This window comes from Pristis pectinata, chromosome 35 (genome assembly GCF_009764475.1).
Source record: "Pristis pectinata isolate sPriPec2 chromosome 35, sPriPec2.1.pri, whole genome shotgun sequence".
In the NCBI taxonomy this organism is placed as follows: Eukaryota; Metazoa; Chordata; class Chondrichthyes; order Rhinopristiformes; family Pristidae; genus Pristis; species Pristis pectinata.
This window is the reverse complement of record NC_067439.1, coordinates 4,865,079-4,888,477: the sequence shown is the minus strand read 5'-3', so window position 1 is coordinate 4,888,477 and position 23,399 is coordinate 4,865,079. Positions and strand designations below refer to the sequence as shown.

Here is a 23,399-nt window from a genome sequence, read left to right as displayed (position 1 = left end):
AAGGCGCACACAAACAGGAAATTCCTCTGTAACAAATTGCAAACGATTGCTGCTAGCCTCTCTGGATAATCAAGTCTTGCCTTTGCTGTGAGAAATTCCCCACGTGAAATGACTGGTCAAGCCAGAGCAGCCTCAGCCTCCGTGCTGCAGAACTCGCTGCGTGAACACAAGGACACTGGGACATCCCTGGCATCTGCCTGTGCCTCTCTGTGCATCTGTCTCTCTCTCCCCCTCTCTCCCCACCTCCCTCTCTGTGCACCTGTCTCTCTCTCTCTCTCTCTTTCTCTCTTTCTTTCCTTACCCCCCCCCCCCACCCCCACAAAGGTGTGTCTGCCTGCTTTCCACTTTCTCTCTCTCACCCTCTGCCCAGCAAATCTCCTGTGTCCCCCTCACCAGTGTTGGGAGCATGGGGAGCGTAAGATGGACCCGGGAAGGATTATTGGAAATGATGGTCGGTGCAGACCTGGAGGGCTGTCTGGATGGTAGATGTTGGAATCTGGAGCCACACACAAAGGCGCGGGAGGAACTCAGCAGGTCTGGCAGCATCTGTGGAGGGAAATGAACAAATGAAGGGCCTCGACCCAGAACACCAACTGTCCATTTCCCTCCACAGATGCTGCCTGACCCACTGAGTCCCTCCAGTGCCTTTGTGTGTTGCTGGAGGGCTGAAGGACCCAGTTCTGTGTGGTAGGACAGCATCACTGCCTCCCTGTCGCTTGTTGCTCAGACTGTACAAGGTTCTCCAGCCCAGCTCGCCATCCTACACTATCAGTGCCTCAAGTCGCCAAAGAGAAATTAGAAATATCTTCAACATAGTCAAAACAAGAAAGTTGTTCAACGGAAGTGTTAATGTCTGTTTAGAAACCAGTGACTTGAAATGAGTCACAGGAGCGATGCATGCACTAGTATCAGAGGCACCATCTCGGGAACACCGCAGGTTGTGGGGGAAGAGGGGTGTGGGGAAGTCCCACGCTCTCCATTGCTACTTCAGCCCACTCGGTTTTGCCCTTGATGATTTGGGTTGCTTATCTCCATATTCTATAAATTAATCTCGTACACAACAAAATTAGTTTGGCTAACGTCTGGCTCCAATGTGAAGGTGTAGCAATGATCTAGAAGAAAGTATTTCTGTAGCAACATTCACACTCTTAAAGTCCCTCTCAGCCAATGAGACCCTACTTAAAGTCATGGAGTTGTACAGCATGGAACAGGCCCTTTGGCCCAACACATTTATGCTGACCAAGCTGCCTAATGGCAGTACAAAGGATAATAAAGAAGGCGTATGGCATGCTTGCCATTATTAGTCAAGAGAGGTAATGAGCTTTATTAGAGAGATATAGCTGCAACAATACAGGACCCTGGTCAGACCCCATTTGGAGTACTGTGCTCAGTTCTGGTCGCCTCACTACAGGGAGGATGTGGAAGTCATAGAAAGGGTGCAGAGGAGATTTACAAGGATGCTGCCTGGATTGGGGAGCATGTCTTATGGAAACAGGTTGTGTGAACTCGGCCTTTTCTCCTTGGAGCGACGGAGGATGAGAGGTGACCTGGTAGAGGTGTATAAGATGAAGAGAGGCATTGATCATGTGGATAGTCAGAGGCTTTTCCCCAGGGTGGAAATGGTTGCCACAAGAGGACACAGGTTTAAGGTGCTGGGGAGTAGGTATAGAGGAGATGTCGGGGTTAAGTTTTTTTTAACGCAGAGTGGTGAGTGTGTGGAATGGGCTGCTGTCAACGGTGGTGGAGGCGGATACGATAGGGTACTTTAAGAGACTTTTGGATAGGTACATGGAGCTTAGAAAAATAGAGGGCTCTGGGTAAGTCTAGTAATTACTAAGGTAGGGACATGTTCAGCACAGCTTTGTGGGCTGAAGGGTATAGTGCTGTAGGTTTTCTATGTGTTGAGTTCAAGAATCAGGACTTTTTGTTGCAGCTTTATAAAACTCTGGTTAGGCCGTGTCTGGAGCATTGCATTCAATTCTGGTCGCCCCATTACAGGAAGGGTGTGGAAGCTTTGGAGAGGGTGCAGAAGAGGTTCACCAGGATGCTGCCTGGATTAGAGAGCATTATCTATAAGGAGATGCTGGCCAAATGTTCATTGTTTTCTCTGGAGTGGTGGAGGCTGAGGGGAGACCTGATAGAAGTTTATAAAATTGGGAGGCATAGAGTAGACAGCCGGTATCTTTTTCCCAGAGTCAAAATGTCTAATACTAAAGGGCATGCGTTTAAGAAGGGGAGAGTTCAAAGGAGATGTGTGGGGCAAGTTTTTTTTTACACACGGTGGGTGCCTGGAATGCGCTGCCAGGGGTGGGGGGGTGGAGGCAGATACGATAGAGGGGTTTAAGCAGCTCATAGCTGAGCACGTGAATATGCAGAGGTTGGAGGGATATGGACTGTCTGCAGGCAGAAGGGATTAGTGTAATTAGGTGTCACTATTTTAATTGGTTCAGCATAGCGTCGTGGGCAGAAGGGCCTGTTCTGTATTCTGATGTGCTGGCGGAACTCAGCAGGTCGAGCAGTGTACTGTGGGAAATGCACAGCAAGTTCCCACAAACGGCCGTGTGACAGTCATCGGGTCACACAGCACGGAAACAGGCCCTTTGGCCCATCAACTTTCTGCTATCAGGCACCCAGCCACACTAACTCTGTGTTATGCTCCTCTACTTCCCATCAACAACCGTGCCCTCACCTACGCGGCAGCACCAATTTACAGCGGCCAATTAACCTAACAACCCACACGTCTTTGGGACGTGGGAGGAAACCGGAGCACCCACACAGTCACGGGGAGAACGTGCAAACTCCACACAGTCAGCACCTGAGGTCAGGATCAAAAGCCGGGTCACTGGAGCTGGGAAGCAGTGTCTCCATCACCAGATAATGACCAAGCAAGCTGCTTATTTTTGTGATATTGACTGAGAGATGACAACGCACTGGGAACGACTTTCTCTTCAAAAGTCTCTGGGATCTATCACACCTGCCCGTTAAACAGATTAACATCTCACCCAAAACCTGACACCTCTGCTGGGGTGCTCCCTCAGAAGTGCATTGGTTTGGCAGCCTATATTACACTCAAGTATCCCATGTGGGATTTCAACCCACAGCTTTCTGACTTGGAGACAAAAGTACGAAGCACAGGGTTGGTTCTGGGGCAGGGGATAAATTCTCATTACATCGTTGTATCAGGTACCTGCTGCATTTAAGAAGCACCGAAAGGACAATAATGGCCTGCCTTTATACATGAGCCTTAAATGTAGCAAAAGGTTTGGTGACCACATCAGGAAGAACTGGGGCAGGTGACCAAATGCTTCCTTGAAAATGTCGATGTTCATTGGTAGAGGGGTTCAAGGAAGTGGTTCCAGAGTTAGAGGAGAGAGAGAGAGAGAGAGGCGGGAAGATGTAGGGAGGGAGTTCCTGAGCTCTGGGCCCAGGCAGCTGAACACACAGCTGCCAGTGTTGGGCGTGATGTAAATTGGGGATCAAATTGGGTTGGATTTGGAGGAGCTCTGAGATTTGGAGGATTGAATGGGCAAGGTGTAGAAAAATTTTAAAGCTGCTGTGTAGCTTTTCCGCCCAAGACTCTTCTCACCTCTTCATGGGAGCAGGTCATGGTGAGGAATTGAGATTAGCCAGATTTTTTTGGTGGCACCCTTGTTCGAGTTTATCATATTGTCATACCCAGGGGGTAAATGCCATGAAAAGTAGTTTTTTGCAGCAGAGGCACAGTACGTTACAAGGCGAGGGCAAACGTAAGTTAACGTAGATTTAACTCAACATATACATAAGCCTTGTGTCCCTAAAGTTAATGGGTTGAATGTGTGAGCTCTGGAAAGTCAGAAAGTTGTTCAGGCTACGAGCTCGGGAATTGCCTCCCTGCGTCTCCCCACCTCTCTCCCCTCCTTCAGCTGCCCAGGCCCAGAGCTCAGGAACTCCCTCCCTGTATCTCCCCGCCTCTCTTCCCTGAACCCCTCTCCTCCAAGCCACACGCCGACCTGACCTGGAAATATTGGTAGTTGGTTTATTATTGTCACATGTACCAAGATACAGTGAAAAGCGTTTGTTTCTGTGCCATCCAGACACATCATTCCGTACACAGGTTCATCAAGGCAGTAAACAGGGAAACAAAGCAGAATAAAGTGTTACTGTTACAGAGAGAGTGCAGTGCAGGTTAAATAAATAAAGTGCAAGGGCCACGACGAGATAGATTGTGAGATCAGGAGTTCATCTTTTAATGTGTATATTGCTTGCCCTTCACTGTCACTGGGTCAAACTCCTGGAGCTTCCTCCTAATCACCTATTGCACTGCACTTTCCCTGTAGCTGTGACACTTTACTCTGTACTGTTACTGCTTTTACCTATACTACCTCAATGCACTCTGTACTCCCTCAGTGCACCCTGTACTACCTCAATGCACTCTGTACTAACCCAAGGTAACTGCACTGTGTAATGAATTGATCTGTACGATCGGTGTGCAAGACAAGTTTTTCACTGTACCTCGGTACAAGTGACAATAATAAACCAATACTAACAGCGTTGAGGGTTCACCCACACCTCAAGGACTGCAGTGGTTCAAGAAGGCAGCTCACCACCACCTCAAGGGCAATTCAATGCTGGCTCAGCCTACGAAGCCCACGTCCCTTCAATGAATTTTAAAGTCCACTTTTATCTAATTAATTTAAAGAATTTTAAAGTTGAAAGCAATGTTTTCAAAGAAGTTTTTGGTCACCTGCCCCAGCACCTCCTGATGTACTCCACAAACCTTGTGCTACATTTAAAGGGCTTGGTATTGAGACAGACTTGCGTTGTCCTTTTGGCTGCTACTTAAATGCAGCAGCACCCAATCCAGCAACGTAACCAGAACTTAGCCCCTCCCTTGACTCTCCTTATTTCTCAGGTTTCCTTCTTACACAGGAGACTATTCGGCCTATTGCTTCTATACTAGCCGATAGAGGTGGTGCATCAGTCTGTCCTTCTATGTATCACCCTGGAACCATTGGGGGGTGGGGGTTTGGAGGAGAGGGGGTGGGCAGAACTGCTGCTTGTCCCCTCCCCTGCCATTGCACTGACACCACCCCCCCCCCCCCCCCCCGATGACCATGGGTCCCTGTGGCTGGAAGCCTCAGTGGAGTTGGCAAGTGTTGGGTTTTCATGCATGGAGCGCTGACAGTGTTCTGCTTCCCCCACAGCGGGCGAGTCGCTGAACTACCTGGAGGACATTGACATGAACGTGGTCCGCCTGTGTTTCCAGGCCTTCATCCCAGAGCCACGCTATGCCCTGACGCCCGTCCTCTCTGAGCCCATTTACGACAAAAGTAGGTCGTTGCGTTCACGCGTCTTGGAGCTTCTCGTTTTGGCGTTGCTCCCGGTCCTGGGGTCGTTTCTGGCCCCAGCCTCTCCCGCGGCGTTGACTCCATTCCATCAACTTCCCCCTCCGCCCCCACTCCCTCCCTCTGCCCCCTCCCCATCGTCAGGTCCTTTAAACAGCTGTCTGTTTCTGTCCATCTGTCTGTCTTAACCTTTCTTCACCAACACCCAGGTACCCCTCCCTCCCTCCCTCCCTCCCCTCCTCTCCCCTCCACACTCGCCCCCTCCCGCCCGCCCCGCCGCTCCCCTCCACTCTCCGCTCCTCCCTGCCTGAAACATAATTGAGCAGTTGAGGCAATACGACCTGCCCTTCCGCAGCCCCTGTGGTGACCTTGGGACGTCCCAATTGCCTCTGTTTGAGGTGTGGTCCTGGGGACGCTGGGCATCCCCGCCCTGGGCAGTGGTGGGCATTGCTTTCTGCCACAGCACCTCAGTCGGGACCATGGGGAGGCGCGAGCTGTGCGTCTCTGACCCCGAGTGCAGACGGAGGACGCGGCTGTTTCCCCAGCTGTGGGGAGCTTCCGGGAGGGAATTTGAGGCTGCCAAGGCTGGAGCAGCAATGATGATTTGTCACCGTGCACAAGACTTTGGAGTAAGGGGTGGGTGAGAACACCCATCTCATCGTCTCACCCACTCTTCCCATTACAGAAGCCACCAACACCTCCGAGCTAAGGATCTGCCGCTTGAACAAAGACAGTGGGGTGTGCACAGGAGGAGAGGAACTGTTCCTTCTCTGTGACAAGGTGCAGAAAGGTACTGGTGTTTTCTCTACCCTGGTAGCCTAATCAATGCTGCAGTTACATTTCTTGAACCGACCTGCACAACTCTAACCCTACCTCAGCAACAGAGCATTAGATTTCTTTATTAGTCACACAGTGGAATGCATCTTTTGCTTCAAGTGTTCCGGGGGCAGTCTGCAAGTGTCACCACGCTTCTGGCACCAACATAGCATGCCCACAACTTCCTAACCCGTACTTCTTTGGAATGTGGGATGAAACCGGAGCACCCGGAGGAACACTACAGACCACCTCTTGCACTGTCATGGACTTGTCTCCAAGTTGTGTCTTTTTCTTTTTGCACTAGTGTCTTGTTTTTGCACAGTTTTTATTTTCTCCCTTCGTAGTCAAAGTCGAGTTTATTGTCACCTGCACGTCCATGTGTGCACAGGTGCAATGAAAAACTTCCTTGCAGCAGCATCACAGGCACAAGGCATCATTCACAAGAAAAACATAACTTAAACATAAATGATGCACAATTTTTATAAGTGAGAACACAATTAGAACAAAAACAAAGTTCGTTGTAATGCAAAGTGGTCATCGTGTTGCTGTACTGAGGTAGTGATTAGGGTTGTGCAGGTTGGTTCAAGGACCGAATGGTTGAAGGGAAGTAACTGTTCCCAAACCTGGTGGTGTGGGACTTCCGGCTTCGGTACCTCCTGCCCGATGGTAGGTGCAAGAAGATGGCATACATGGTTTGCAGGGTGGAGATTTTGTTTAATATACATTCTGTGTTGTCTGTACCTACGTGCCTGTGATGCTGCTGCAAGTTTTACATTGCACCTGTACCTCGCCATGATTGTGCACGTGACAATAAACTCAACAGATTCAATGACGGTGGTTGGGGTGAGCTTCAGTGTTCTTAATGGTGTGGCAGTCTCTGTTGTGCAGCATCTAATGTGCTGTTTTCCCCATCTAATGCGAACGCCGTGGAACTGAAGGAGACCATTCAGCCCACTGGGTCTGTGCTGGTTCCCTAAAGAACAATCCCATTCCTCCCTCCTTCTGTATCCCTGCACCTCGTGCTCTTTCACAAGCCTATCAATGCCCCCTCTTTATCTATTGCTCTTTTGCCAGTTACCTACACTGGGGGTAATTCAGTGGTCAATTAACCTCCCCACACCTCTGGGATGTGGGAGGAAACCAGGAGCCCCTGGAGGAAACGCACACAGTCACAGGGAGAACGTGCAAACTCCACACACAGACAGCGCCAGAGGTCAGGATCGAACCCAGATCTCTGGAGCTGTGAGGCATTCGTGCCAATTGTTGTGTCACTGTGGCATTTCACAAGATTGTAGCTGATTTGACCCTTAACACTGTCTAACAGCCTTAGCCCAATAATACCCTTGTATAATAAAAATCTATTTATAGTGGTGTTGAAGAGCTCTCTCCTGCCCTCCCAGACTCTCTCTTTTGGGAAGAGTACCAGATTTCAGCCACCTTGTACGGAGAGTTGCTTGCTCCTCCCTCTAAGGGACTGGCTCAAATTTTAGGTCTGAAGTCCTCCTCCAAAAGAATCTTCACCAACCACACCATATTTGACACCTTGGTTAGGATGGTCCCATATGTTTCTCAGGAGAAGAACAGACCACCTTTCATATCCCCTCTTAAATGCACCCAGACACCACCCAGCAAGGTGTGATCGCTGTTGTAATGCGGAGACAGCTGTGGGCAATTTATGCACAGCAAGATCCCCCAAACAGCAGAGCAATGAGCTTCTGTTTTTAAGCATTGCAGATTGAGGAATGTGTAATGACCCAGACATCAGAGATCTCCCCCCTCTTTGAAGTGGTATCACAGGATTTTTTTTTAAAACGTTCACCTGATAGAACAGAAAAGTTTCTCCTCATCAACCCTATAAGAATTCTTTAAACGAATCCCAGGGAAATATCTTGAATCAAATGTTGGGTTTCCCTAAAAGTTTTGTTTTACAAATAAGCAATAAAATTGATAAATTGGTTTATTATTGTCACCTGTACTGAGGTACAGTGAAAAACTTGTCTTGCATACCGTTCATACAGATCAATTCATTACATAGTGCATTGAGGTAGTACAAAGGGAAAACAATAACAGAAAGTGTTACAGTTGCAGAGAAAGTGCAGTGCAGGCAGACAATAAGGTGCAAGGCCATGACGAGGTAGATTGTGAGGTCAAGAGTCCATCTTATCATACTAGGGGAGCGTTCAATAGTCTTATAACAGTGGGATAGAAGCTGTCCTTGAGCCTGGTGGTACGTGCTTTCAGACTTTTGTATCTTCTGCCTGATGGGAGAGAGAATGTACGGGGTGGGTGGGGTCTTTGATTATGTTGACTGCTTTACCGAGGCAGGGAGAAGTGTAGACATAGTCCATGGAGGGGAGGCTGGTTTCCGTGATGTGCTGAGCTGCTGCCACAACATAAGGATGTAAGAAAATAGCAGGACTAGGCCATTGGGCCCTTCAAACCTGCCTGCCCTGCAGTACGGACGTGGCTGATCTGCCCCAAGCCTCGTCTCCTGTGGGGAAAGTAGGGAGGGAACCACGGTGAAATATCCATTTAAAATCTCTTCTCCTTCTGCAGAGGACATTGCGGTCGTCTTCTCCGCAAACAACTGGGAAGCGAGGGGCGTCTTCTCCCAAACTGATGTTCACCGGCAAATAGCCATTGTCTTCAAAACCCCGCCATACTGCGACATTGACATCCAGCAGCCCGTTCATGTGAATCTCCGTCTCTTCCGTCCCTCCGACAGGGAGTACAGCGATCCCTTTGAGTTCCGCTACATCCCCAAAGAAATCGGTAACGTCCGCCAACACCTCAAGGGTTTAAATGCACCTGATCCCGCGGAACTGGCAGTTATTGTTAAGGTCACTCGATGCTGGAGTTCTGTGTGGGTCGATGCTTGGCTGCTTTCAGTCGGTGTTACTGTCCTGAAGGCATGGAGTGCAATGCAAAACAAAATCAGGAAACATTGGAATTGTATTTTGGGAAGACAAATGAGGGTAGGACTTTCACAGTGAACGGTAGGGCCCTGGGGAGTGTAGTAGAATAGAGGGACCTAGGAGTTTGAGTACATCGTTCCCTGAAAGTGGCATCACAAGTAGACAGGGTGGTGAAGGCTTTTGGCATGCTGGCCTTCATTAGTCAGGACACTGAGTATAGAAGTTGGGACATTACGTTGCAGTTGTACAAGATATTGGTGAGGCTGCATTTGGAATATTGCATTCAGTTTTGATCATCCTGCTATAAGAAAGATGCTATTATGCTGGAAAGAGTTCAGAGGAGATTTACGAGAACGTTGCTGGGACTTGAGTGACTGAGTTATGGAGAGAGGTTGAGCAGGTTGGGACCTTCATTGGATGTAGGAGAATGATCTTGTAGAGGTGTATAAAATCATGAGGAACATAGATAAGGTGAATGCACACAGCCTTTTTCCCAGGGTTGGAGAATGGAGAACTAAAGGGCATGAATTTAAGGGGAAGAGATTTAATAGGAACCTGAGGGGCAACTTTTTCACTTGGAGAGTGGTCAGGTTATGGAATGAGCTACCAGAGGAAGTGTTGAAGCAGGTACATTAACCACATTTAAAAGGTACTTGGATACGAAAGGTTTAGAGGGATTTGGGCCAAACACAGGCGAATGGGACTAGCTTTGTCAAATGGCTAAGCATGTCCTTTAGAGTCTTGCAGCATTGAAAGGAGACCTTGATCCATTGTGATCCTAACGGCTCTTTGAACAGTGAGAACAAGATTAAAAGTTGTGATGCCTCCCTTGGGTGAATATTCTTCCCACATTTCAGTAATCTCGGTTCATCCACAAGGCTATTTTTGAGGGGTTATAGGGTGTTCAGCTGGCACCCTTCAGAAGAAAGAAGAGCTATAAATGATGTGGTACTGAGTCCATTCGGTCCATTGTGAATGTGCTAGCTCTTTGGAATTAGCCAATTAATCCTGAATCCCCTCCTCTTTCTCCCTAATGGCCAGAAGTCTTAGCTTATCTATTTATCTGATAGCCCATTGGGTTTATCGCAACCGATACATGTGGCGAGGCCTTCCAAATCACAACTTGCCAGAAAGGGAGACGTCCTGAATGTGTGTGCTCCCGGCAAGGCCAGCAGTTATTGCCCTCCCTAAGTACCCTCAAGGTATGGGTGAGCCACCTCCTTAACCCACTGCACCCCTTCTGGTGAAGGTGTTGCCGCGGTGTGGTAGGGGAGGGAGTTCCCAGGATTTAGATGATGGAAGAGCGATGTATTTCCAAGTTGGGATGGTGTGCGTTTTGGGAGATAAGACGTGGTCAGTGGCATTTGGGATTGGTGAGTGAATGTGTGAGATGATTGCTGACGACTTTTGCTTCCCATCACAGATTACTACGGCATTCAATGCAAGTGGAAAAGAAAGATTAAGTTCCCACCAATCAGCACTTTCATGGGTGAGTTCTGTGATGCCTGTCATGATTTAATTGTGTGCGCGAGCTTTCCCAGTGGTTCAGCTGAACTTAACTCAAAGTGGTAACTGGTGTTGTCCGTACAGTACAGTTCATCTGTAGCACTGTTAACACAGCAGAAACCTCAGACATTTTGAAGGAGCGTTGCCCAATTAACACTGGGCCACATAAGGAGATCCAGTATTACTGCACATCACCAAAAGCAAGATGTTTGTAAAGGAGGAGAGAGAGAGACGGAGACAGGTCAGGGATGAGATCATCGAGTTCAGAGTCCAGGCAGCTGATAGCAAGGCCACTAATGGTGAGGGGATTAAAGGTACAGATGGTTTAGAAGCCAGGGTTGGAGGAGTGCAGGGATTTTTCAATTAATCCAGAGTTTTTAACCTAAAAATGTTTGCACAAGTTCAAGAGTATAACAAAAAGAAGGGGGCAAAGAAATGACTTGATTTTGAAGGGGAGTGAAGGAGGGAAGGAATACCAGAGTGTCACAGAGGGTTGGACGATCTCCTGATGGGTCAACACTTTAGTAATTGGTTTATTATTGTCACATGTACTGAGGTACAGTCAAAAACTTTGTTTTGCATGCTGTCCATACAGATCATTTCATTACTTCAGTGCATCGAGGTAGTACAAAGGGAAAAGCAATAACAGAATGCAGAATAACGTGTTACAGTTACAGAGAGAGTGCAGTGCAAGCAGACAATAAGGTGCAAGGCCATGACGAGGTGGATTGTGAGGTCAAGAGTCCATTTTATCGTACTGGGGAGATAGAAGTGGGATTGAAGCTGTCTTTGAGCCTGGTGGTACATTCAAAAGAGAATGACTGGGGTGGGAGGGGCCTTTGATTATGCTGGCTGCTTTCCCGAGGCAGTGGGAAGTGTAGACAGAGTCCGTGGAGGGGAAGCTGGTTTTCACGTAACCAGTAGAATAGATGAGCAAGAACCAGTGAATGTGTACTTGAAGGCTTTTGAGAACGAGGCACATCAGAGGTTACTGTGCAAAATTAAAAGGCATGGGATTAGGGGCAAAGTGCTGGCATGGATTGGGAGTCGTTCGACAGGCAGAAGATGCAGGAAATAAATCAGTGGGGTCCCACAGCAGATGATGGCTGTCCTCCGTATACATCAATGACTTGGGTGAGGGAAGTAAATGTAAAATCTGCAAGCTTCCAAACAACAAAGTGTGGAGCAACTCTGAGCTGTGAGGATGCAAAAAAGACTCCCAAGGTGATTTGGACAAATTGGATGAGTTAGCAAATACGTGGCAGATGCAGTTTAATGCGATGTTTGGTCCTAAAGACAAATTATTATTAATTGTGGTGGATTGGGAAAAGGGGAGGTATATAAGACCTGGGTGACCTAGTACACTGGTCGCTGAAAGAAAGTGTTCAAAGTAAAGCAAGCAATTACAAAGGCAAATGGTCCATGAACACTACCTCATTATTCCTTTTTGTTTTGCACCATAAATTCCAAAATAAATAGTAATTTTTAATGTCTTTGCACTGTACTGCTGTTGCAAAACAACAACTTTTGCATTATATGTCAGTGATAATAAACCTGATTCTGAACAAGTACGTCTTGCTAAAGCTAAACTGGACCTTGGTGAGACCCCACCTGGATCTTTATGCACAGTTTTGATGTCCATATCCAAGGAAGGATGTCTTTGCTGGTGAGGAAGTGCAACAAAGATTTACTAAACTGAACCTTGGGATAGACGGACTGACGTATTAGGAGTGATTGGGTTGGTTGGATCTACATTCACTGGCAGGATGAGAGGGGATCTTGTAAAAACCTATAACATTTTAATAAGAATGGGCAGATACGGGGAGGATGTTCCCAGTGGCTGGAGAATCCAAAACCATGGGTCACTGACTCAGTTACAGGGTATGCCATTTCAGAATCAGGTTTATTGTCACCGACACATGTCGTGAAATTTGTTGTTTTGTGGCAGCAGTACAGTGCACAGATATAAAATTACTATAAATTACAAAAATAAATAGTGCAAAAATAAAAGGAATAACAAGGTAGTGTTCATGGGTTCATGGACCGTTCAGAAATCTGATGGCGGAGGGGAAGAAGCTGTTCCTGAATCGTTGAGTGTGGGTCTTCAGGCTCCTGTACCACCTCCCTGATGGTAGTAATGAGAAGCAGGCGTGACCCGGATGCTGAGGATCCTTAGTGATGGATGCCACCGCCTTGAAGATGTCCTCGATGGTGGGGAGGGTTGTGCCCATGATGGAGCTGGCTGAGTCTACAACCCTCTGCAGCCTCTTGCAATCCTGCACATTGGATCCTCCATACCAGGCTGTGATGCAACCAGTCAGAATGCTCTCCACCGTACACCTGTAGAAATTTGCAAGGGTCTTTAATGACATTGCAAATCTCCTCAAACTCCTAATGAAGTAGTCTTCTTCATGATTGTATCAATGTGTCGGGCCCAGGATAGATCCTCTGAGATGTTGATGCCCAGGAACTTGAAGCTGCTCACCCTTTCCACTGCTGACCCCTCAATGAGGACTGGTGTGTGTCCTCCCGACTTCCCCTTCCTGAAGTCCACAATCAGTTCCTTGGTCTTGCTGACATTGAGTGCGAGGTTGTTGTGACACCAACTCAACCAGCCGATCCATCTCACTCCTGTACGTCCCCTCATCGCTATCTGAGGTTCTGTCAACAACAGTGGTGTCATCGGTGAATTTATAGATGGCACAATCAGGAGAAGTTTCTTCATCCAGAGGATGATGGAGCTGTGGAACTCTCCACAAGTGGAGACACGCTCATTAGATGTGTTCAAGGAAGTGGCAGGTGTATTTCTTGGTGCCAAAAGGCCAATGGATATGGGGAGGGAAGGTGGGAATATGTTACTGGAGTCGACAGTCAGCTAAGATTACATTGAGTGGTGAAGTAAGCCCAAGGGCTGAATGGCCTCCTTATTCCTAATTGCTGAGATTTGATGTGTTGCCCTGAGTGTCCTTGTGCATGGATTGCAAAATTATTGTGTGGGTGGAGCAAGCAATGGTCTGTTGCCCTCAGATTCAGATTAGTTTATTGTGATATGTGCAGTGAAATTCCTTGCTTGCATGAAGCTCTTATTCATGGTAACATACAACAATAAACACACCGACAAGCACAAAACAACGATGGTGCAAAGATCTGAAGCAGTGCAAAAAGAAATGTTAAAGTGACAATGGAATAATAATAGAATAATGGAAGAGGTAGTGGAATAACTGAAGATTTATTGCAAGGGGATTTGTGGTCAAGAGGAAAGATGCCTTATTGCAATTACACAGGGCCCTGGTGAGACCGCACCTGGAATATTGTGTGCAACTCTGGTCTCCCTACCATACTGAAAGATAGAATAGACTTGCAGCAGAGACACACACAAAGTGCTGGAGGAACTCAGTGGGTCAGGCAGCATCTGTGGAGGGAAACGGACAGTCGACATCTCAGGTCCAAATGAAGGGTCTCATCCCAAAACAGCGACTGTCCACTTCCCTCCATAGATGCTGCCTGACCCGCTGAGCTCCTCCAGCATTTTGTGTGTTGTTGCAGCAGAGAGAGCCCAACAAAGGTTCACCAAATGGGACTGGAAGCATGTTGTCCTATGCAGAGAGATTCAGCAGAATGGGCTCTACTTTCTAGAGTTGGGGAAAATGAGAGGTGATCCCATTAAATCATATGGGACTTGATGGGATGGATGCAGGGATGATGTTAACCCTGGCTGGGTTGTCTAGAACAACAGGAGCCTGAAGGCACGTACCACCGGGCTCAAGGACAGCTTCTATCCCGCTGTGATAAGACTATTGAACGGTTGCCTTATACGATGAGATGGACTCTGACCTCACAATCTACCTTGTTGTGACCTTGCACCTTATTGTCTACCAGCAATGCACTTCCCTGTAGCTGTGACACTTTACTCTGTATTCTGTTATTGTTTTTACCCTGTACTACCTCAATGCAGTGTGTAATGAATTGATCGGTATGAACGGTATGCAAGACAAGTTTTTCACTGTACCTTGGTACAAGTGACAATAATAAACCAATACCAATACCAAAATAAGTGAGCCAATCAGGACTTCCCTCAGACGCTGCATGACCTGCTGAGTGTTTCCAGCAATCTGTGTTTGTCTGAGAAGAGATGTCTTCACTCAGACGCAGTACATTTTTGGATTTCTCTACCCAGGAGGCTCAGTCACTGAATATATTCAAGACAGGTTGATGAGAGAATTATGGGGATAATGCAGGAACACATTACTGGGGGAAAAAAACCTTGGTGAATGACAGAAGAGTTGCAAGACCTGATCCTACTTCTAATATCCCACCAAATGGGAAAGTCGGGAGAGATTTGGTGACATGAGTGCTGGAGATGTAAAGACAACTGGGATACAAAATGTAGAGGCAAAAGATGGATATCGAGGAGGCTCAAATGGCAACGGTCAAGCGATCATCTGAAACGACAGAACTGGAAAATAAACCCTGCTGTTCCTTTTGTCTTTTTGGACAGGTGCTAATGTGACGTTGGCCGACACAGCGACAGGGCTGAAAAATTCAGTGAAGTATCGAGGTAACTTTTGAATTCAGTGATGCTGCAGGGAATGGTGTTTATGGGGCTGAAGTGAATAGACACTACCAAATATTTTGTTGTTTTTTTAAATTTCAGATTTCCACAGTCTGGCATTTTACTGAGTTTTTTTTCTTCCCCATTAAAAGCCTACTTCATTTTTGAACACATCAGTTAAATCTCACCTTAGTCATGGGCACATTGTGCTCTGTTTCCGAAATTCTTTCCTTTTGAAGTGAAGTGAATTGAGGAGGCAGAGTACAAGAGGCTGACATGACGTCATGTTACAGTTGTTCAAGACGTTAGTGAAACCGCACTTGGAGAACATTCGGTTCTGGTGGCCCAGCTATAGGATGTCGGTAACCTGGGAAAGGTGCAGAAAAGATTTTGCTGGGACTGGAGGGCTTGAGTTATCAGGAGAGGCTGGGGCTGTTGTCCCTGAGTGTAGGAAGTTGAGGGGTGACCTTAAGAGGTTTATAAAATCACGAGGGGCATGGATAAGGTGGACGGTCAGTCTTTTCCCAGGGTAGGGGAGTCTAAAACTAGAGGGCATAGGTTTAAGGTGAGAGGGGAAAGATTTAAAGGGGACCTGAGGGGCAAGTTTTTTTTTGTGTGGGTATATTGAACGAGCTGCCAGAGGAAGGTACAATTACAACACTAAAGATATTTGGACAGGTACATAGTTTCGAGGAATATGGGCCAAATGCAGGCAAATGGGTCTAACTCAGGTAGGCACCTTGTTGGTATGGGTGAGATGGGCTGAAGGGCCTTTTTAGGTGCTATATGACTCTGACCTCAATCAGGCACGTATATTTAGTCAAGCTTCTCTTCTACGTACCTAATAATAAGTTTAAACATCTCTATTAAATCTTGTCATTGTTTTCTCTGCTTTAAGGAGAACTTTCTCCACTCTTTCCATAGAACTGAAGTTTCTCGCCCCTGATATTTATTCTTTTTATTCAACCATATAAAATGGCAAAGATTTTACTATTAAGACCAGAAGTTGCTGAAGTTACTTGGACAACATCTGTGGAGAGAAATGGCTAAAGTTCCAGGTCAATGATTTTACTAATTTGAATAAAGAATATGCTTCAGGTCAATGTTGAGATTGTTTGATGAACCAACACTGGCTCAGTGGGTTACTTTGTTTGACCTCGGAGTCAAAAGGTTGTGCGTTCAAGAGTTGAGCTTAAAAACTAAGACTGAACCTCTGGAGAGGTGTTAAGAAAGGCCAGCGCGGTTGGAGGAAGAATAATAAGGGTGTGCCACATTTCATGGACCTCTTTCAGATGAGATGTTAAACTGAGGCCCTGGATGATGTAAGAGAGTCCCTGGAACAGTGTTGAGGAAGAATAAAAGGAATCTCCCCACGGTCTTGGCCGATATTTATTCCTGAGCTGCCTTTGTTCAATAGACAAACTTGAAACAGTGATGTAATTTCTAAACTACGGAGTACTCTCAACCAACTGACCTCCACGGGGAATGGGAGGTGCAAGTTAAACAAGAATTGCTCAAAATACTGCACATCACACACCAGTAGTCTACGCAATAAAAAAACTGAAGGAGGAACCTTGTCGAGACCTGATGTAGTCTCAACCCAGAAAGTTGACGATTCCTTCCCCCTCCGCAGATGCTGCCTGACCCGCTGAGTTCCTCCAGCAGATTGTGTGTTGCTCCAGGTTCCAGTGTCTGCCATCTCTTGTGTCTCTACGCATAATCCTCTAAATTGCCAAATTATACATCATATCCTTTCCCTTTCAAATGACAATGCAATTCCATATTTTACACCTAAACAGCATTAATGTGAAGTACATACAGCAAAAGTAAATCTAATGAATGTCTGAACTAGTATCACATGGACTGGCAGTCTTCAAAGATGTTCGTGTTAATCACCCAACAACTACACTGCCTGTAGAAACCGAAATAAACTAAAAAAAAAATGTCTTTTCACACTTATTTTGCAGAACACTTGAAATAACAAGCAACACACAAACTGCTGGGGGAACTCAGCAGGTCAGGCAGCATCTGTGGAGGGAAATACAGTCCACATTTCAGGAGGTGACAAAGGACTGATGCTGGTTCCCCTCCCCCTACTGTTCCCATCTGCCTTCCCCACCGCCCCCTCTTTATTCCAGGCTCCACCTTCCTCTCCCATCAGATCCCACCATCTGCAGCCCTTTGTCACCTCCACCTACCACCTCCCAGCCTCTGTCACTACTTCCACATCTGCCTATCGCCCCTCCTCACCTGGATCCACCCATCACCTGCCAGCTCTTGCTCCACCCCTTCCCTCCACCTCTTATACTGGCCATCTCCCCTCTATTTTTCCGTCCAGATGAAGGGTCTCAACCCGAAACATTGACTGTCCATTTCTCCCCATAGATCCTGACCCGCCGAGTTCCTCCAGTGTTTTGCTCCAGATTCAGGCATCTGCGGTCTCGTCTCCTTGAGATAATTAAGTTGCTTAATATTCTTAGAAATCTTTGCCAATTGCACGAGAATTCTGAATGCATAATTAACGGGAGTATACTGCACATCATCGGATATCCTGAACAAATGTTTTGATGCAAAGTTTTCTTTCTTAACTTTGTAGCAGAGGAAGATGAGAAACTTCCAGACTTGACCCAACTGAGCAAAGATTGGGACTACCTTAACCAGGGGTTTCATCCCTTCTGTTCTGACCTTTCGGGAGTGGAGTCGGCTAATGAGATGTACGGTGTGGGCTGCAAGAAAGAAGAGCCCCTAGACTGGACTAATAACCATTTCCAGAACCAAGTAGGGGAGGTTCTGCACCACAGAGAGGATGAGATGTATCATCCTGCCTTTGGTAACAGCAGAGTGCAAGTTGACCTGGATATGGCCACCTCCGCTAACGTGGGCTACCTGAACGACTACAGGTTTGAGGAGTTTGCAAATGATGATGCACTGCCCAGTGTCCTGGCCAGCAGCATAACCATGCCAGGTGACCAAGCGGGCACCAAGGGGTGAGAGCTATCCCCCTTGGATGAATGGATCATTGGGTGGGGATGGGGCTAGAGGGTGTTTTAGTTGGCTTTGGAGCCGGGGGGAGGGTGCAAGGGGGAGACTCTTGATCTGCTCCCATTCTTAACGTGACTGTGCTTCTACCTGCCCTCTCTGTTGTACAGAGTTTGATTCCACTCCCTTTCAGGGTCAGCAGGTCGATCTTTGGCCTAACAAACCCTGTGAATGTGCAAGTAACTAGGGAGTTTTTATTTTTTTGTTCTCTGCGCGCACGCACACCCCTCTCCCCTGCTCCTCCTGAGGATACATAAACTCAAACAGCAAAGGGGAGAAACATTTCAACTGCAATGTCTTGGTAATTTGACTGACCAGACTCTGCAACATCGGCTTCTAAAAACTAAAGGTTAGTGGTCAGAAGGTAAAGGGCCTGTTTGCAACAGAAAGAATTGTAGCATCTGTGGTGTCAATGGAAGCCCCATGGATTAGCATAGCCAACCTGAGACAGGTGGGAACATTATCTAAGGGGTTCATCCAGCCACCCTTTTCCCAAATATTTTGCTGAGATTGTCCCCTTGTAGAAGAATACTCAAAAACTGAGAGGCATTTGATAGATTTGTGGTCTGGACATTGGCCTGAGAACATCTAGATATTAAAGCTTCGACACACATTGCATCACACGTTCAGGTAAAGTGTGGGTTTTGATCCTGTGTTGCAAATTTCTCTACTCGCTTTTGTTTTAACTCAAGAATGTAACTTTTCTAACTAAAGTTTTTAACTTTTTCTAAAAGAATTTGTACTTTTCACCCCAATTGTATTGTCCAGGAATGTTTACATGCACAAAGTTTAATTGTGTGGCTATGGCAGATTATATTGGGATCGCTGTCTCCTGGGTATTGAACTGAGAGGCAGCTGTAATGTGCTTGTTGTTCAGGGTGTCCCTGAAATGTTATTTTTGCTGTTTGCTGTGCCTCTGTGTCACTTTCTTGATTATCAACTTCCAAGTTGAGCCAACCTGGGAAACTCCCTTGTTTTTCCAACTTTATCATGAAGTTTCTGTTTCTTCGGCCTGAATTCTAGTCAATCTTGCATCCTACCCATTGTCCAAATTCTTCCCAGCTGTATTGCATCCACTTTCGAGGTGACCCATAAACAGACGCGCACCATAGTAGCCTGTTGGCAGCTGAAGGCACCACATCCTTTGGCCACTCAATCACAATGAGGCCTTGAATTTTCCCCACCTCGTAACAGACCTGGGGTGTGAGCCCTGTTACTACACCATCTTAACTCTGCTGCTTTTGTAGCTGACCCTTATTGTTAGATGTGGAGATGAGTTATGAGGAACAATTAATACTTTGGACTTTGATAGCTGAATTGGCTTTTGCCATCTCTTTATAGATTAGATGAACACAACTGAGAGGGTAACACTGCTTTCAATCTAAGCTGCAGCAATAGTGTATGGTGCTCTGAGCTTGAACTTTTTAAACTAATTGTCTTCAGAAAGTGATCAACACAATGGACTCTCCTCTGGTGCACTTGAGGGGAAAAGCCTGGAGCTAATTAAGATGTTGAGATCAAGGTATTGTACGTTTCTCCTGAAAGACTAGTGATAGCTGCCTTCTCTATCTCTAAGAGAATTATACAGCACAGAAACAGGCCCTTTGGTCCAACTGGTCCATGCCAACCAAGATGTCCCATCCAAGCTAGTCCCATTTGCCAGCATTTGGCCCATATCCCTCCAAACCTTTCCTATCCATGTACCTGTCCAACTGCCTTTTTAAAAGTTCTTATTGTACCCGCCTCAACCACTTACCCTGGCAGCTCGTTCCACATACACACCACCCTTTGTGGTTTTAACAAAATAACTTGCCTCTAAAGTTCCTATTAAATGCTTCCTCTCTCATCTTAAACCTGTGCCCTCTAGTTCTTGATTCCCCACCCCTGGGAAAAGGCTATGTGCATTCACCTTATCTATGCCCCTCATAATTTTATACACTTCTATTCCTTGGAGTGTAGGAGACTGAGAGGTGATCTTAAAGTCTGAGCCTGTCCAACCTCTCCCTGTAACTCAGTTCTACAGACAGTTCAATGGTGTTGTGTGTGGTAACTCAAAGTGGCAAGGGATGTGTGTAGAGTGACCATTTGAGTTTGAAACCAATATTAATGCAGGGGCTGTAACAGAATGGTGCCTGCTTTCTAGATGATACTGGAATAAGAAACCGGTGCTTATAGAGTTAATTGTAAAGAGCTGGGGAGAGTTTCCTCTGCTTTTCCCTGTTCTGGAAGTGTTTGTTTCCTCGGGCCATCCCAGGTGGCCATTCTTTCTACCAGCTTTAAGCTGGGCCTCACAAGTTAACCGCAGACCTGTCATCGCTGACCCTGTGGGCACTTGCTTCGTCGGAGGTGGTGGTGGAAGGGAAACGGTGGAACATTTAGTGGCGTTCTGAATAAACAGCCCTTAATCCCCAGGACCCAACAGGAACTGGCGTGCTAGTTCCTGGAAACCAGGCCCCAAACCAAGCCTGGGTCTTTCCCAGTCAGCTGCCCACTACTTTAAGTCTGTCCACTCCCTGTCTGTGTATCCTGCTTTGGCCCTTTCATCTCTCTCAGATCGTCATTCGAATTCTAGTCTGCTCATCGTCGCCAATGTTAATCCCTCCACCATTGGCAGTGTGCTTTCGGCTGCCTCGGCCCTGGGATCTGCACTCCCCACCCAAAACCACAGCCCCTCTCTCTTCCTTTTAAGACTGCAACTGACCTCTTGACCACCTGCCTCTGTCTTCCTGCGTGACTGGGTGTCAAGTCTTGCTCTATGACACTGTGCGGTTTATAAGAAGCGGCAAAGGATATTAACCTGTGAATTTAACCGATTGGACTGTTGGATGGTATTAAAGTCTGGATTTCTTAATCCAAAGTGGGCAGGTCTGAGCAGCAGGGGGCTCACAATTTAGAGGTGCTGTAAATAATTAGTCAGTGTAGCAAATTTGGCAGCAAGTCTCAATTATGAAGACATTCTTTGTATATAAATGTATGTACTGTAAATAAATTAACTTACTTCTGATTTGTAATGTAGGAAGCAACAGCTGCCCATAATTTCTTTTTTTGGCACCTTGTGAACATTTACAAAAAAAAATAAATGACTAATTCTTTACTCCTGAAGGTGTATTGAGTCTTAATTCCAGAATGAGGCCATTCAGCCTGTTGAGTGTATGCTGGCTCTTTCATACATAGAACAGTACAGCACAATATAGGCCCTCCTGCCCAAAATGTTGTGCCGACCTTTAAACCTCACCTAAGACTATCTAACCCCTTCCTCCCACATATCCCCCTATTTTAAATTCCTCCATATTCTTATCTAGTAATCTCTTGAATTTGACCAATGTACCTGCCTCCATCACCACCCCAGGCAGCGCATTCCATGCCCCAACCACTCCCTGAGTAAAAAACCTTCCTCTGATATCTCCCTTGAACTTCCCACCCATTACTTAATGCCATGCCATACTCTCTAAACCAGCAGCATCCTGGTAAAATCTCCTCTGCAACCTTTCCAACGCTTCCACATCCTTCCTATAATGCGGGCGGACCAGAAACTGGACACAGTACTCCAAGTGTGAGTCTAACCAGAGTTGTATAGAGCTGCATCATTACTTCGCGGCTCTTAACTCGATCCCTCGACTTATGAATGCTAACGTCCCATAAGCTTTCTTAACTACCCTATCCACCCCTGAGGCAACTTTCAAGGATCTGTGGATATGAACCCCCAGATCCCTCTGCTCCTCCGCACTACCCAGAATCCTGCCATTAACTTTGTAACATTTCCTCAACTGAATTTCTCTGTAACCCATTTTTTCCTACGTTCCCAATCACTCACCCCAGATTCTACCACTCACCCACACGCTAGGAGCGATGATCAAGGAGACCCAAGAGACCGCAGATGCTGGAATCTGCCGCAACAAACAATCTGCTGGAGGAACTCAGCGGGTCGAGCAGCATCTGTGGGGGAGGAAGGAATTGTCAATGTTTTGGGTTTTTGTCTTTTTTTGGTGGTGATCGGTTTGTTGGGACCTGGCAGGAGACAGGAGCACTCGGAGGAAGCCCACACAGTCACGGAGAACGTGCAAACTCCACACACATGGCCCCAGAGATTGTGACTAAACCCAGGTCACCGGTGCTGTGAGGCAGTGGTATCCTTTCACAGTATGCCTTGTGACAGTGGAATGTGTGTGGGGTGCAGAGGGCAGGAAAGCTGAGAGCTTGGAATCGAAATCTACTTTCTCACTGAGACTAATATTGCTGGATCTTAGCCTTGGTAAGCAGAGGCTCACGGAGGTACCAGCCACCTGTCTTTCATTAACAAAGACTTGCATTTCTATAACACCTTTTTGCATCCCTTTCTGGTTATTCCAAAGTGCAAAGGTCACCCAATCTGTGCACAGCCAGCTCCCACAAGTTGCAATGTAACAATGGCAAAGTGATTGGTTTGAGTGATTGCAGTCTTTAGGGCACAGGGTAGACTCACCAGCTCCCCTCTGAAATTGCTCAATTTATGAAGGAGTTGTGTCCCTGGAAAGGGATTTTTTAAATCGAAAAGCCAGGTCGAATTGTATTGAGGGTTTAGGGGTACAGTGTGTTCCTAACTCCAGAGGATTGTGTCCTAGCTGTCAATGGGAATAGATTTGTAAATCAAGGATATGCCAATGGTGCAACAGCAAAGATTTGTAAACAAATATCTGTGATGGAAGACCCTCCACTTGCCTGGGTGAGTGCAGCTTCAACCACACTCAAGAAGCTCAACACCGTACAGGACATGACAGCCCACTTGATAGGCTCCCCATCCACCACCGTTCACTCACTCCACCACCTACGCACAGTAGCAGCAGTTTGTACCATCTGCAGGATGCACTGCAGCAAAATTGCTCAGACAGCACTTTCCAAACCCAACACCTCAACCAGCCAGAAGGACAAGGTCAGCAAAAGCCCGGGGAACACCACCCCCCTAAGAGTTGCCCTTCGAGCCGCACCCCATCCTGACTTGGAAATATATCGCTGCTCCTTCACAATCTTGGATTATTATTGCCGTGTGCTGAGATACAGTGAAAAGCTTTAGTTTTGCGAGCCATCTAGACGGATCGTGCCATACATAAATACGTCGATGAGTAAAAGGGAAAATAATGCGGAATATAGTGTTACAGTTACAGGAACAGTGCAGCGCAGGTCGACAAGTGCAAGGTCCACGACGAGGTAGATTGGTAGATCAGGAGTTCATCTTTTAGTAGATAAATCACCGTTTCCTTTCACCGTCAC

The 23,399-nt window shown here is 46.8% G+C and overlaps 1 protein-coding gene across 4 annotated transcripts in view; it reads left to right on the top strand.

The window, feature by feature from the left end:
* LOC127586301 (transcription factor RelB-like) overlaps nt 1–21,381 on the top strand; it is a 48,548-nt gene extending 27,167 nt beyond the window's left edge. For 3 of the 4 annotated variants that reach the window (XM_052044138.1, XM_052044139.1, XM_052044140.1), the window contains exons 6-11: nt 5,184–5,309; nt 6,010–6,114; nt 8,697–8,912; nt 10,479–10,544; nt 15,060–15,119; nt 17,710–21,381. In XM_052044138.1, the coding sequence (XP_051900098.1) occupies nt 5,184–5,309; nt 6,010–6,114; nt 8,697–8,912; nt 10,479–10,544; nt 15,060–15,119; nt 17,710–18,104 (968 nt within the window). In that variant the 3' untranslated portion in view covers nt 18,105–21,381. Of the gene's footprint in view, nt 1–5,183; nt 5,310–6,009; nt 6,115–8,696; nt 8,913–10,478; nt 10,545–15,059; nt 15,120–16,037; nt 16,124–17,709 lie in introns of those variants that run through there. The other variant, XM_052044141.1, reaches the window with a different exon arrangement.
* The last annotated feature ends 2,018 nt before the right edge of the window (nt 21,382–23,399 follow it).